The sequence below is a fragment of the Condylostylus longicornis genome, unplaced genomic scaffold (assembly GCF_029603195.1).
Source record: "Condylostylus longicornis isolate FDR11 unplaced genomic scaffold, ASM2960319v2 ptg000040l, whole genome shotgun sequence".
Lineage (NCBI taxonomy): Eukaryota > Metazoa > Arthropoda > Insecta > Diptera > Dolichopodidae > Condylostylus > Condylostylus longicornis.
In genome coordinates, this window is record NW_026578009.1 from 16,471,344 (window position 1) to 16,484,638 (window position 13,295).

Consider the following 13,295-nt stretch of genomic DNA (forward strand, 5'->3'; position numbering starts at 1 on the left):
CTATATTTTACGGGCCTTATGGGGTTAAAGTAAGTGGAAATGTCAATTTGTTTTCACTTTTGACAATTCTGTGAACTTAATTTATGGAGTGAACGTATGAAGATTTTGTTTATCTAGAAGAGGGACAATATTGTTATTATAATTTTATTAAAAATTTAAAGAATAGGTATGCTAACTGAATATATGTAACTCATTATTATAATACTTAAATGTTTTTATTGTTTATATTAAATAGCTCCAAGATTTTAGCTGAAGTAAGTTTTGAAATTAATTGTTTTTCAATATTTATTTGCAAGAAATTGATACGAAACATTCAATTTTGCTATGACTAAATATAACTTTGATGTATTTTGCATTCATTTTATTTTTAGGAAAGAGTTCTTACAGTCTGTGAATATGTCAGAGAATTATTCAAACATTCAAAGTAATGGTGTACCAGAAGCTGTTCTTTCCTCTCAAAATTCGGATATGTCATCTCCGAATTCGAATCTACAATCGCCAACAAACACTGTTAGTAATAATACAACATCTAATAACATAGCAACTGCATCAACTATGTTAAATAGTGCACCAAATAATAGCTCGAAATTAGGTAATGCAGAAAATCAACCGGTAAGTTGTTTTTTATATTTGTTACTCATGTAGACATACTAATAATAAGGTCTATTACATATGTGTATCAATCACCTTTTTCTAAAAGAATAATTGTGTACGTTTTGATATTCGAAAACCTAAACAAATTTTAAGAATTAATAAAAAAGTTGGTAGTTTTGTAATTCATATTATTTATTAAAAAAACAAAGCATTTATATAATAATTTATGCACATGGTGTTTTATAAAAAGTATTTATTTATAAACTTTAAAAATTTAATAATGTGTTTTACAAATACGACTGGCTAGCGCATCCAAAAATTTCTGGATGCAATATACCAAATATGGAGGCAAGTGATTGCTTACTGCATTTATAATACAATTGAAAAGAAATTGATTTAGATTGCACCAAGCCTGAATAATGGTGTTTGCTACGTAATTAGTAAATATTTGAATTGACTCGCAAGTACAATCAGTTGGGGTTGGAGGTTCAGGTGGTGGAGGTGGTATTGGGGGTCCAATTATTATCGGTGGTAACGATAATCTAACTGATTCAGACTTAGGAGGAGGTTGAGCATTCACTTCTTTATTTTGTAGGAAAACCTAAGTAATGGAAAGAAAATAATATTTCAGAATTTTTGTCAAGAATATTCATCAAAAAATTATTTAGTGAATTTATATTATTAACATGCTTACCAAAAATAGCAAACCAGAGGTGAATATTAAAACAATTGTTAATTTACTTCGCTGCATTCTCGTTTTTAAATTTTGCTCTGGATAAATTGATTGTAGGAAAGGAAATAATTCTTTAAAAATAAGTTTTTAAATTTATAGACTTTTTTCATTACGGAAATGTATCAACACACTCTTATAACTGTTTTAAGCAGTTGTGTTACTATCAGATCATTCAACTAATAAACTTATAATTTAAACAGATTGTGGATTACTTGCTTAAATAAAATTTTAGTTTCCTTGCAAAAATCTTAATATGAAATTCAAAAATTTTTAAAAATGTTATTTATTTTTATTGCTATATGAATTATTATCATCAAAAATTGCACTTTTGACATGCTTTTAATGATTATCATTACAACTAAGTATATGCGTATCTAGTTGTAATAAAAATCATTAAAGATGCCAACCCTCTTTATGTACGCGTACCAGAACATTACCCAAAATTTTAATATTATGTGTAAGGCTTAAGTTTAGGGCTCAACTTTTTGAGATTTTTTAGCTTTTTAAGTAAATAATTATCTTTAAACTTTAATTTTCAAAAATTATCTAAATTTTTATTGTTTGATTTATTTACTTCGATAATCAATTAATTCTATACTTTTTGGTATTAATAAAATTTGAAAAAAATTGAGTTTTAATAACACAAAAATTCACAAAAAATTAATTATACAAAACCGTTTGTAGCTAATTTTGATCTTACATTATGAAATTTTGACAATTATAATTTCTTTTTAATTTTTAAAGTCTAAATCTTATCTCTGATCTCTAAAAATTTTGAAATTCAAAAAATTAAAGAGTTATTTATACCTTAATTTAATACATTATTAAACACAATATAAAGTTATAAGACATTAACGTAATGGTCACATATTCTTTGCTTATTTTGCAAAGTTACTACATTTTTTAATTATTTACGCAGTCTGTTTTTAAAAAAGTTGACTTAGCTTTATATATTAATAAAACACACAAAAAACGAAATTTGGACAAAAGCCGAAAGTTTAAAAAAGGCATAGGTTTTCGAATACAAGAAAGAAGCTAATCTACTGAAATTATTTAGTGTTAATCTAAAATGGGTCACGGAAAGATCGTAATTTTTTGTCTTTCAATTATTTTTGTAACCCAGGTAAATACATATAATTGTCGAAAAAAATATTTAACTGCAAGTTATTTAAAAAATTAATATGTTACATAGGTTTGCTGCGGTAAAGTAGATGTAGAACCACCACCGGAAGATATAGAAGGTCCAAAACCATGCACAACTCCTTTTTGTCTTTGCAATTGTGATGCTATAATGCAGCATGTCCAAACATGCTATCAATTTTCTTTATATCTCCTGTGCACTTTAATCAACACGTACATGAATTCTTTATTGGAAGCTTTCCACTGTTATATTCCACTTTATTTATTAAAATGTGTTCAACTGTTGATGGATCTTGTAGTGCAGAGGATTTGTGGTTAAAAAGTTGGTAAAGAAAGTGAAACAAAAAATTAAATTATTGTCTCGAAGTTTTTGTATATTAAAGTTTTCAAAAATAAAATATCTAAGTATGTAGACGTAGAGTACAATGTTTTTTCTTTTATTTTTTAATATTTAAATGATAAATATTATCGAAAATATTGCGTGGAAATGGTTTCGTCATTTAAATTTTAATTAAGTCAACATGTAATAACTAAAATTGCTTTTTATTTTTAAAAGAATGTAAGTTGTGATTGTAGAAAGGAGTCATACCAGATGTACCTACATACATACATTTTGATAAACTATAATGTATGTATGTATTTGTTAGTTTGCATAAATTTTTACATGTATGTTTGTCATGTAATCTTAAAGTGTTATTTATTCGTGTTCCTTACGTTCGAATAAAGGCTGCACCTGTTTATTTTACCAAAAGCATTTTAAAGTTCTAATAATAATATTATTACCGTGAATTACAATTCGTTTTTTGAAATAAGTATAACTCTAGAACGTTTTGTTCTTTAAAGAGTTGGAAATTGCATAGACCGTCAAATATTTTGTACAACTAAAGGCTTAAATTGATAGAATTTTAAACAAACGGTATAACAACCAAAGGCATTAAAACATAGATGTTTACTACGCTAATTATTGTGCCACTTTATTCATCTCTAGTATAACAAACTTCTAATGCGTGTGTAAGTTAATTAAAAAATTAGTTTTAATAAAATTTTATGCAGAACTTGCTGGAAACCCATGAAACCCATGACTTGCAAGGTTGCATTTTGTATTACTTTTCCAAAATGCGGTACAAAAAATTTTACAAGCAGTCTGTTCTAAAATATATAATTTGAATAATTACTACGCAGGAAGAGCATAGAGAATTATCGTGCTTAAAAAATATTATTAAATCTTGTTTTGTACAGTTTTGTTTAGTAGCAACTTGTGATAAGAACATTAAAGTTATTTGTAATTTTTTAACAAACCATATGACTTTTCCCTGCCATGGTAAACTACAACCCATAATATAGAAAACTTTTATGAGCCGTGGGGCATATTTTAATATTAAGTTTAAAAAAGTACAATGTTTTCTATTATGTATTACCTTCTAAACCTGGCTATATATAACTCAAATTATTTTGTACACATGTTTCATTTGTGAAGACGTACTTATGCATGTAACTCCAAGAAGAAAAATATATTAATTATCCCGCACAGAAATTTATGTTCTTGCTCATATACAAATAATATGGAAAAAAAAATACAGTGCCAAATATATAGGTCTTCCTCTTGCTCAAAGAGCTTGCTGTGCTCAAATTAGCGATTGTTTATTAAATTTTACCCATTATTTATGCTTTGTACATGCAACTAAAGTAGAGAATTATCTAAAGAACAAATGAAATATACCATTTGAAGAATAAAACATGTGCGTATATACTATCATATTTTTTTTTTACTCACAATACTTGACAAAGAATGTAGAAAAAATTTATTGTATGTACGAAACTTTAACAGAAACTATTTTTTTTTTTTAACCAAGGGCACAAAATTGGAAATAAATTGGTGAGCCGCAGTTATAAAATGGTTAAACTTTTATATTAAATATTAACGGCTACTTTTTATATTTCTTACTCCGTTTAAATTTTAAGCTCTTGCTTTTCCCGTTTTAAAATTAAAATTTATAAATTCGATTTGTTAATTGTAAAACTTTTAAAATTTTAAAAAGTTTCTCAGAATCAAGTTAATATGGACCAAAACAGAACAAAAATAAGGACTTTAAGTGTAACATTCCAAGCAAGGATTTTCAAATTTCTAAAGTTTGTAACAAAATATTCATGTACATAATATCTACATACATATGTACATATGTGTTTATGTATTTTACAAGCTGTTGACAGAAAAAACTGAAATCATTAAGAAAAATAATTATGTACATTCATATGAACATAACGCATATCTGATTAAAAATTTTTATTAAAACAACTGATTTTTTTTCTCTAAGACATGTAATTTTTTAGAAATCTTTTTTGTCATTTAAATATTATTGTTGTGTGTATGAATGTATAATTTCTTCAATTATTTTATCTTCTGGCTGGCGATATTGGTGGCGATGATAGCGCCATATGACCGTCTGCTTCCACCACAGGACTTGCTGCTTGCGCATAATACCACGGCCCATAATAACAATAATAATATGGAACTAAATTACAAACTTGGTAGGATATCTCATACAAGAAGCTAGATATACAATAGAATAAATAATTCGGCAAATAATTTTGCACTGAATTCGTTAATGATTGAGCAATATCATTTAGAAATGAGCATAATTGACATATCAATTGGTTTTTGCAATCTTGCACATATCGTAGTATGTTACAGCAGGAATATGTTTGAATAGCCTCAGCACTATCAACAATGTTTAATTCTTCAAATCGTAAACTTTCTTCAGCAGCTGCTATAGCCTAAAATTAGGTAGAAATTAATAAAAATACAATTTAGTGATTAAAACTTTTACCAGTGCGTAACAAATGACAAACGTTAAGAAAAAAATAGTTCTTTGCATATTGTGGATTGCTTGTGACAACGTAGGAAGACCTTTATTTCGTTATGATATACTAAAATGTTTTTCTTTGGACCTACAAAAAGTAACTGATCACTATATTGAAATGTTCTTTCTGTTTTATCAAAATTCTTTAATTGTATTTGTAAGAATTGTTTAATTTACTTTTCATATATTTTGTTTGCTAAAAAATGGTCATTGATCCTTCAACCACGTTTTTAGTTTGGACAATATTTAAACATCTTTATTCAATTTCTTATTCAGTATTTTGAATGAAAAAATTTAAAGCATTTATTTTAATGCAAACTAATTTTGTTTTTAAGCCAGATGGTGAATTAAGCGGCTGATTAAAGGTCGACTGTTGGCTTTTTTAATTTGAATTAAGTTAAAATTTTACTTAAATATTATATAATGTGTTCCGAAATCAATACCTCTGGTTACCTACATGTAAATTTGTATAAAATGATCTATCAAAAGGGAATCGAATTAGGAATGTTTTATTTTTAGTGTCTTAAGCTTTTCTTGGTGTATTAAAGAATCAGTGCTGAAACACAAATACTGTAATAATGCAATTCTCTTGCATGAAAAATCTCTGCGGTGGCGGTGTTTAGTCGGTTGGGTATATAGCCTTACAAAAGAAATAATGCAATAATATTTAACCATTTATTTATAAAAAAATATTGTTTTACGAACTTCATATCACAAGCATAACAGCAATACAAACCTATTCAGTTTTATTTTTTTCCTTAAAGTGTAATACAAATATTTGAAAAATTTAGAGAATTTTGATACACGTGCATTTTTTTAGTTTTGCCACTTCATCATAAATTTATTGTGCACCCGTATGTACGTATATTATTCTGCAAATTTATTGTCAATGAATTCGGTTAACTAAAATTTCAATATGTACACACTTTTTCTACTTGTAATACATTTTTTCAATATGTGCCTCCTTAGACATCATTGCATATGCCATTAGATCCATCACTTGAAATAATAGGAAATTTTTAAAAGTATTGAAGTTTTCAGTAGAGAATTTTAGAATGAAATTGGGTTTATTCTAATAATATCTGATCACGTCGAGTGATGTGCTTTTATGAATATAGATGATGGTATAAACGAAGTGCTAAGAACTTATAATGCCGAATATGAAAAAATTACTATTTTAGAATTATATTACAGCTTTATAAAATGTATTTGTCTTATTAACTTCGACTCAGTTTTTTCTCTGTACTCTAGCTAGTATACAATTTTATATAACAATATTATTGTTTTTTAATTTAGAAACAAAAAATGCAGTTTTGAAAAAGAGGTTTATACTTATCAGCCATAATTTTTCGTAACTTTAATTTTGTTAATTTATTTTTCTTGGGAAGAGGCGTTATATTCATATTTTACTTATTTATGATACTTATATGTAGATAATTATATATTATTACTTTTGTTTCTTGTATTTTGTAGATACTAACCCGTCCTCGTCTGCAAGAGTTAGTTCGAGAAGTTGATCCAACGGAGCAGTTAGATGAAGAAGTTGAAGAATTATTACTACAGATAGCGGATGACTTTGTCGAGGATACTGTAAAATCGGCATGTTTATATGCGAAACACAGAAAAAATTCAAAGATTGAAGTAAAAGACGTTCAACTACATCTAGAAAGAAAATGGAATATGTGGATACCAGGTTTTGGAACAGATGAACTTAAACCATATAAAAGAGCGGCAATAACTGAAGCTCATAAGCAAAGATTAGCATTAATAAGAAAAACAATTAAAAAATATTGATTAAATTAAAAACATTAATACTTTTATATCAACATAATGTAATTCAAAATCATTTACTAGGTTATTATTTCAAATTTTAAAAAGATATCAAATTAAAAAAAAAATACCTTTAATTTCTTGTTTTTAATATTTTATGGCATATAATGTGAAATTTTTGCTTCTACACAAGCTTTAACTTTAAATTTAAAGTTCTTGACGCTTCTCTATTTTAAGTAGCTCTACTTCAAATATTAATGTCGAATCTGGCGGAATTTTGCTCCCACTACCTGATTTACCATATCCCAATTCTGGCGGTATAACTAGCCGTCGTTTTTCGCCTTCACACATTCCGAGTAAACCTTGGTCCCAACCTTTAATCACTTGATTGCTACCCAATGTAAATGTGAACGCATTACCTCTTGGATAACTAGAATCAAATTCAATGCCATCTTTTTGCAGGGTTCCCTGAATATTGATAAAAAAAGTGAAAAATTCATAAGTTACTTTTCTTTGTGGCAAGCTCTTGGAGTTATATAACTTCAATTATGTTTTGCAAAAACAAGCTTTTCCCAAATTAAATTTCTAGAAATAATTTGAAATAGGTGCTTTCCAATAGTTTTTATTATAGGTGGCTGCTTTTAAAGCTAAAAAGAGCTGTTAGTTTTAGAAAGGCAGATTTACAAAGGCATTTAGAATTTAAAAGTTAAAATTCTAAATACCTTCGTAAAATTTAAAAATTAGAAAATTAAAAGTTTAAAATTTATTATATGTACATACATATATACATATGCATATACCTAATCTATTGTCAGTGTATTTTATATTAGTACTCGACAGTGATAAAAGCTATGAATTTTCCTCAATTTTAAAGTCAGACGATTGGTCACAATCAGAAAACATAATTCTGTTTCTTTTATTTTATTTACTTTTGTTAAATTTACCTTATAGTGAACATGTACAAAGTCTCCTCTTCTTGTTTTTGAACTATCATTACAATCAACTCTTCTTTTTATGCCAATTTGAACTTTAGGTTCGTCTTTGCATGAAATACTAGCAGTACATGTGAATAATAAAATTAAAATAAATTTCATGATAAATTCTTTATGATTATAATTTTTAAATTTATTAAAGTTTTCAAAAATTTTGTGTACAAATTTTGTATTTGTTTGTATGTAGGGTACTTTTTATTTGTATACTGAATATAAACAATATAAAATTTGAAAAAATATTATATGTACATAAACCATAGATTGAACTGAAATAGATAGTCAACAGTCAAAATAGAACAAAATTTTTATTTTGGTTTTAGTTCCACATTCGGAAACTTGGTGGTGTATGTTTAGCGGAAGATTTTTTTTAGGTCTAGTACACGCATACAATTTTTAATTTTACATTCATTTGATTGCTTATTTGTTTTTAATATTAGCTAATATGGTCCAAACATCCCAGTAAATATTGCTTAATGTTTTTTTTTTTTAAATTAAAGGAAAGTTAGAAGAAATTTTTTTTTAGCAATCAAATTTCAAAAACTAAAATTAGCATGGGACATTTTGATATTAAATAAAACAGTTGAACGATTATCACTTTAATTGTAAACTGAAAACATTTTAAAGTAGCAACATAGCTTATTCGGGGAGGTTTGCTTAATGAAGCTTAATAGTTCGAATTTTATTACAAACTCAGAACAATTTTTTAGTTGAAACAATCGATTTGTGTTGAGGTAATTGTTAAGTTTATTTAACGTGCGCAAAATTAATTTAGAACTAAGTAAATGGAAAACTAAAAATTGTACGTGTGCTTCCCAGCGGTGGTGTTGTGTGTGTGATTTCAGATGGTGTTATTAAACACAGTAATTTGGTTTTTTAAACTAAGTCACATAGGCACCTTCAAGAGACAGAATTAAATTATAGATCTGTTATTTTATTAAAAAATATTAAAGTCTCTATCTCCATAATGTGTTTTTCACTAAAAGTTTTTTGACATGTTGTATTAATTTTGTTACATTACTGTTAATGAAAAAGACTCAATTATTTTTTTTATCAAACATTTATGAATACGTTATCTTATTTCATTTTTTTGAAACTGTTTCATAAAAAATGTGTTTTTTTTTAACTGGTTTTATGGCTGGGAACTAAGAACAAAAATACCGCAGTTTTATGGCTGGGAAAAAATATACCCCAATATTACAAAGTTTAACATTTGGACAAGCTTAAAGAATAAGGCTTATCCATCAGCTCGTGTTGGGGCTATTGTGGCTCCTTCTTTGTTAAGGCAGGTTTCTATTAGGGATAACGTAAGGAATCTTATGTCTGTTGAGTTATACAAAGTTCGCTGTCACTCTACTGATTGTGGTAGGAATGAGCCGGTCACTAGAATGTTGCGTTTTGTTGATTCTAATTCTGTGGTATTTTATCCTGCTATTAGTAAGGGTACTCTTAGATCTAGACTTTTGTGTAATTTAAATTTGTAGTAATATTTTCGTTCCTTCTTGTTCTTCTATTTCTCTCTCGTCTTTAGTTATCTATATTATCTATTTTGTTTTTCTCTTTTCTGTTTGCCTGATGGTCGGTTTTTTGTTAGTCGTTAAGGTTTTTTGTTGTTATTATTATTTTTAAGTTGTGCTTGTCATTCCATTTTACTTGCCTTTTTGCTTTTCGCTTTTTGACCTACATATTCCTTTCTTTTTCTCTCTCTTTCCTATAAATGATGACACTATTCCTTGGGAACTGATAGTGGTTTAGTTGCGACTAAATGATGTTTTTTTTGCGCCTGTTGGCGATATGCCTCATGCTTGATTTAAGTAATGTATGTCTGATATCATCAAATGATCAGAAAACGACAACATTACACATAAAGTGATTGTGTATCAAAACTGTTCGTGGATGGTAACAGATTTACAAAGATATTCATTCAGATAATACACAGTGCTGCAGTAAAGTAGATTGTTTTAAAAACTAAATTTTATATAATTTGTATTTTATAATTTAGTTTGTAATAATTTATGTTTCTGCCTCAAAATTTTTTTTATTTATGAAATCAATTCTAAATTTCTGAAGTATTTCCGTCTTTTAAAGATTAATTGTATCTATGTATGCAGAAAAAGTCTAATAAAATCAGTATCAAAAATAGGAACAAAAACAAAAGAAGAAAGAATAAGAACAACTTGTTGTAATGAATCAATTGGTACCCATACTGTCGCTCATTAATATTTAAAGCTGTCAAAATATGAATTTGTATCTTATATTGAAAGAAGAGATGTTTTTCGTGTTTGCTTGTGTGAACATACTTAATTAAATTTGAAAATATGTCATAGTCGATTAACCATAGATGTTGCCATCTTTATATTGAGTTTCGAATTAATTTATGTCTCGTTTGCGTATACATACAAATTATAACGCAAGCGTTTAAAAATGAAGTATTTATGTTAAAACTTATTTATTTTATTTTATAGAGAAAATAAACTGTTTTACTCTATTTTTTATATTATACATAAATATTGGAATATATTTTCAAATTATCCCAAGATATCTTGATTTTCTGCTATTTATTTGGTTTTGGTTTTAATTAATACGAGCCTTAAAAGTGTGTGGAAATCAAGCAATTAATTTCTACGATTATTTCACCTTCGATATCCTTTTATAATTGAATAATGAACTAAGATGCGAAATGTGTAATTTGCCATCAAAAAATTAAGTTGCTGTCAAAAAATATCTTATTAAATAACCATCAAGAATCATTAAATTTTCACCGGGATGTATTAAATTGCCAAGAGTCTATAACTAGTGAAATGGTCCCTGTTAAGAAGTAATGAATTGTTACTTGCGAAAAACAGTTTTATAATTTACATTTGTCCCGGCGGGTGGGGGTGCGAAATACCCGCAGTAGGAATGCTTGTGTTAAGAGTCCACTAAAATCCCGTACGAATCCAGAAGCGTCTGAATGAACGGCTGTCTGGTCTGCAACGATCCCTGAGGGACGGCAGAAATTTGGCATGCTGTCTTGCACGAGGTATTTATTGTCAAACGCTAGGAAAAGTAAACTCCGAAATAAAACAAAAACAAATGCAATGAACAAAACAAAAGGATTTTATACCCCAGGTGGTAATCCAATAAATCTGGGAAATCCACACTTTTCGGAGGCTGGTCTCACGGAGACCACTTATTGCATCAAACTACTAGTGAGCTAGAAGCGCTTTGTAAAGAATTAAAAAATGAAATCCAATATCAGAAATCTCAAAAAGGAAAATAATAAGCCGAAATTGGAATCAAGCAATGTAAATGCAATAAAAAAAATAAATACGGAACAGTTGCGACAAACAAACTGCACAGACGAGGAGGATCTGGCTCGAGAAACCGATTGTATTCTCAAGAAAAAAAGCAAAAAGCCAACAGCAGATGTGTCACCTGAAAAAAGTCCTGTGGACAAGGTGAGCAAAATAGAAAAATCTGTGCAGATAAATGCACTATAAGAAAGATCAAACACTACAAGAAAGATCAAACCCCCTTCTGTTATATTAAGCAATGTGGAGGATTATTCAAAAATAAAGAAGATGCTAAAAGAAGCCAAAACTTTAAACTTAAAATCAATGTTGGTCAAGAACAAGATTACAGAGAATTAACAAATTAAATAAATGAATCTAAAGTGGAGTGCCATACTTACGAAAATAAAATGACAAGACCCATCAAGGTGATGGCTAGGGGGTTGCATCCTTCGTCCCAACCTGAAGATATTAAAAATGAGCTAAAAGAGAGGGGCTTTAAAATTATTGAAGTCGTTAATAAAATTAGAAAGCAGAATAAAGAAAACAAGACTACTATGATCCGACTTCCCCTCTTCATGTTAATCTTTGGAAATTCGGAGGACATAAATAAAATTTACAAAATTGATGTACTTCAGCACATGAAGATTAAAATTGAGTCACTAAGGAGAAATAATTTAGTTCCTCAGCGCACCATTTAACGATAAATTGTAGTAAGCAAAAAATCGATGCTTCAAAGTGTGCAAATTGCTCTGAGGCACATTCTACGAATTACAGGGGTTGTATAGTCGCAAAGGAATTACAAAAAAGAAAATATAACATTACAAAACAGAAACAAATTAAAATAATACCAAAAAATACCCCAAAAACTCCAAAAACAACTTCATTGAATAAAAAAATGCAGGGAATACAATATGCCCAAATGGCGAGGGGTTAAACATATAACCATACCAAAGAACAAAGAGATCTACCACCTCAAATACCTGCTGAAAGCAATATAAATATAATGATGCAAAACATGATAAAAACAAGCATGGTAAGGCTTATGTATGTACGCCAAAAAGAATTCACTCAAAGATCTCCTGAATCTCCTTAAACAAAGGTTTATTCTGGAAGGTGACTATAAAGCCAAACATATTGATTGGTGTTTTAGATTGACGTCAACAAGAGGTATAGAGCTAAGAAAAGCTATTAAAGAGGTTGGTTGTCACTCCCAATCCACTGGTAGACCGACATATTGGCCACGTGATAGAAATAAGATACCAGATCTGCTAGACTTCTTTATTGTCAAGAAAATCTCGCCAAATTTCATTAGTTTAGAAGTTAACTATTATTTGAATTCGGATTATTCTGCAGTTATATTAAACTTAACTGATACAGTTACCAAGAAAGAAAATAAACCCATGTTGATTAATAAATCCACTGACTGCACTACTTTTAAAGAAGAGATAGAGAATTATATAAATTTAAGAATTAAAGTACTAACCTAAAATGATTTGGATTTTGAGGTGGAGGGTTTTAATAAAATCATACAAAGCGCTGCTGGGAATAATACAAAATACTATGAGTATAAATACGTGGGTATGACTTATCCAAGAGATTTATACTCATATAGAAAAGTTTAAAGTCAAGGAAAGCACCGGGATTACCTCTGATAATCTAATTACCTCAGAGGTAATTAAATCATAATTTAATAAAATTATGATTTAATTACCTCTGAAAAACTGAAGCAATTACTAAAAAAGGGTATAACAATGTTGACATTTTTTAAATGAATTCTGCATTAAAATTAAAATATGTGCCTAATGCTAAGATATAATGATACCAAAACCTGGTGAGCCTTTACATGAGACCAAGTCTTATAGACCAATTTCTCTGCTACCAATTTTGTCGAAACTTTTTGAAAATATTACTGAAAAAATGGGACCTATAATTG

General features: G+C 28.3%; 5 protein-coding genes across 7 annotated transcripts; 2 read left to right on the forward strand and 3 right to left on the reverse strand.

Moving 5' to 3' along the window:
- The first annotated feature begins 60 nt into the window (after nucleotides 1-60).
- LOC129609555 (transcription initiation factor TFIID subunit 12) lies at nucleotides 61-7,280 on the forward strand. Of its 2 annotated transcripts, XM_055521535.1 has the most exons (4): nucleotides 84-166; nucleotides 236-254; nucleotides 372-612; nucleotides 6,802-7,280. In XM_055521535.1, the coding sequence occupies exons 3-4, from the start codon at nucleotides 397-399 to the stop codon at nucleotides 7,120-7,122; spliced, it is 537 nt and encodes a 178-aa protein (XP_055377510.1). In that variant the 5' UTR covers nucleotides 84-166; nucleotides 236-254; nucleotides 372-396; the 3' UTR covers nucleotides 7,123-7,280. The 2 variants fall into 2 exon arrangements, with proteins under 2 accessions (XP_055377509.1, XP_055377510.1); XM_055521534.1 differs by lacking the exon at nucleotides 236-254 and having other exon boundaries at nucleotides 61-166.
- Nucleotides 672-1,824, reverse strand: LOC129609558 (uncharacterized). The gene is made up of 2 exons (XM_055521538.1): nucleotides 1,289-1,824; nucleotides 672-1,195 (listed from the first exon to the last, which is right to left on the reverse strand). The coding sequence occupies exons 1-2, from the start codon at nucleotides 1,343-1,345 to the stop codon at nucleotides 869-871; spliced, it is 384 nt and encodes a 127-aa protein (XP_055377513.1). The 5' UTR covers nucleotides 1,346-1,824; the 3' UTR covers nucleotides 672-868.
- LOC129609559 (uncharacterized) lies at nucleotides 2,313-2,874 on the forward strand. Its single transcript, XM_055521539.1, has 2 exons — nucleotides 2,313-2,450; nucleotides 2,520-2,874. Exons 1-2 carry the CDS (start codon nucleotides 2,397-2,399, stop codon nucleotides 2,784-2,786), a joined length of 321 nt encoding a protein of 106 aa, XP_055377514.1. The 5' UTR covers nucleotides 2,313-2,396; the 3' UTR covers nucleotides 2,787-2,874.
- LOC129609556 (uncharacterized) lies at nucleotides 4,737-6,948 on the reverse strand. Its single transcript, XM_055521536.1, has 3 exons — nucleotides 6,810-6,948; nucleotides 5,296-5,416; nucleotides 4,737-5,242 (listed from the first exon to the last, which is right to left on the reverse strand). Exons 2-3 carry the CDS (start codon nucleotides 5,341-5,343, stop codon nucleotides 4,862-4,864), a joined length of 429 nt encoding a protein of 142 aa, XP_055377511.1. The 5' UTR covers nucleotides 5,344-5,416; nucleotides 6,810-6,948; the 3' UTR covers nucleotides 4,737-4,861.
- Nucleotides 6,936-8,288, reverse strand: LOC129609557 (peptidyl-prolyl cis-trans isomerase FKBP2). 2 transcript variants are annotated; one of them, XR_008697024.1, is made up of 3 exons: nucleotides 8,043-8,288; nucleotides 7,230-7,566; nucleotides 6,936-7,066 (listed from the first exon to the last, which is right to left on the reverse strand). XR_008697024.1 is itself a non-coding variant. In XM_055521537.1 (2 exons), exons 1-2 carry the CDS (start codon nucleotides 8,190-8,192, stop codon nucleotides 7,306-7,308), a joined length of 411 nt encoding a protein of 136 aa, XP_055377512.1. In that variant the 5' UTR covers nucleotides 8,193-8,288; the 3' UTR covers nucleotides 7,141-7,305. The 2 variants fall into 2 exon arrangements, 1 of the variants encoding a protein (XP_055377512.1); XM_055521537.1 differs by lacking the exon at nucleotides 6,936-7,066 and having other exon boundaries at nucleotides 7,141-7,566.
- Nucleotides 8,289-13,295: the final 5,007 nt, after the last annotated feature.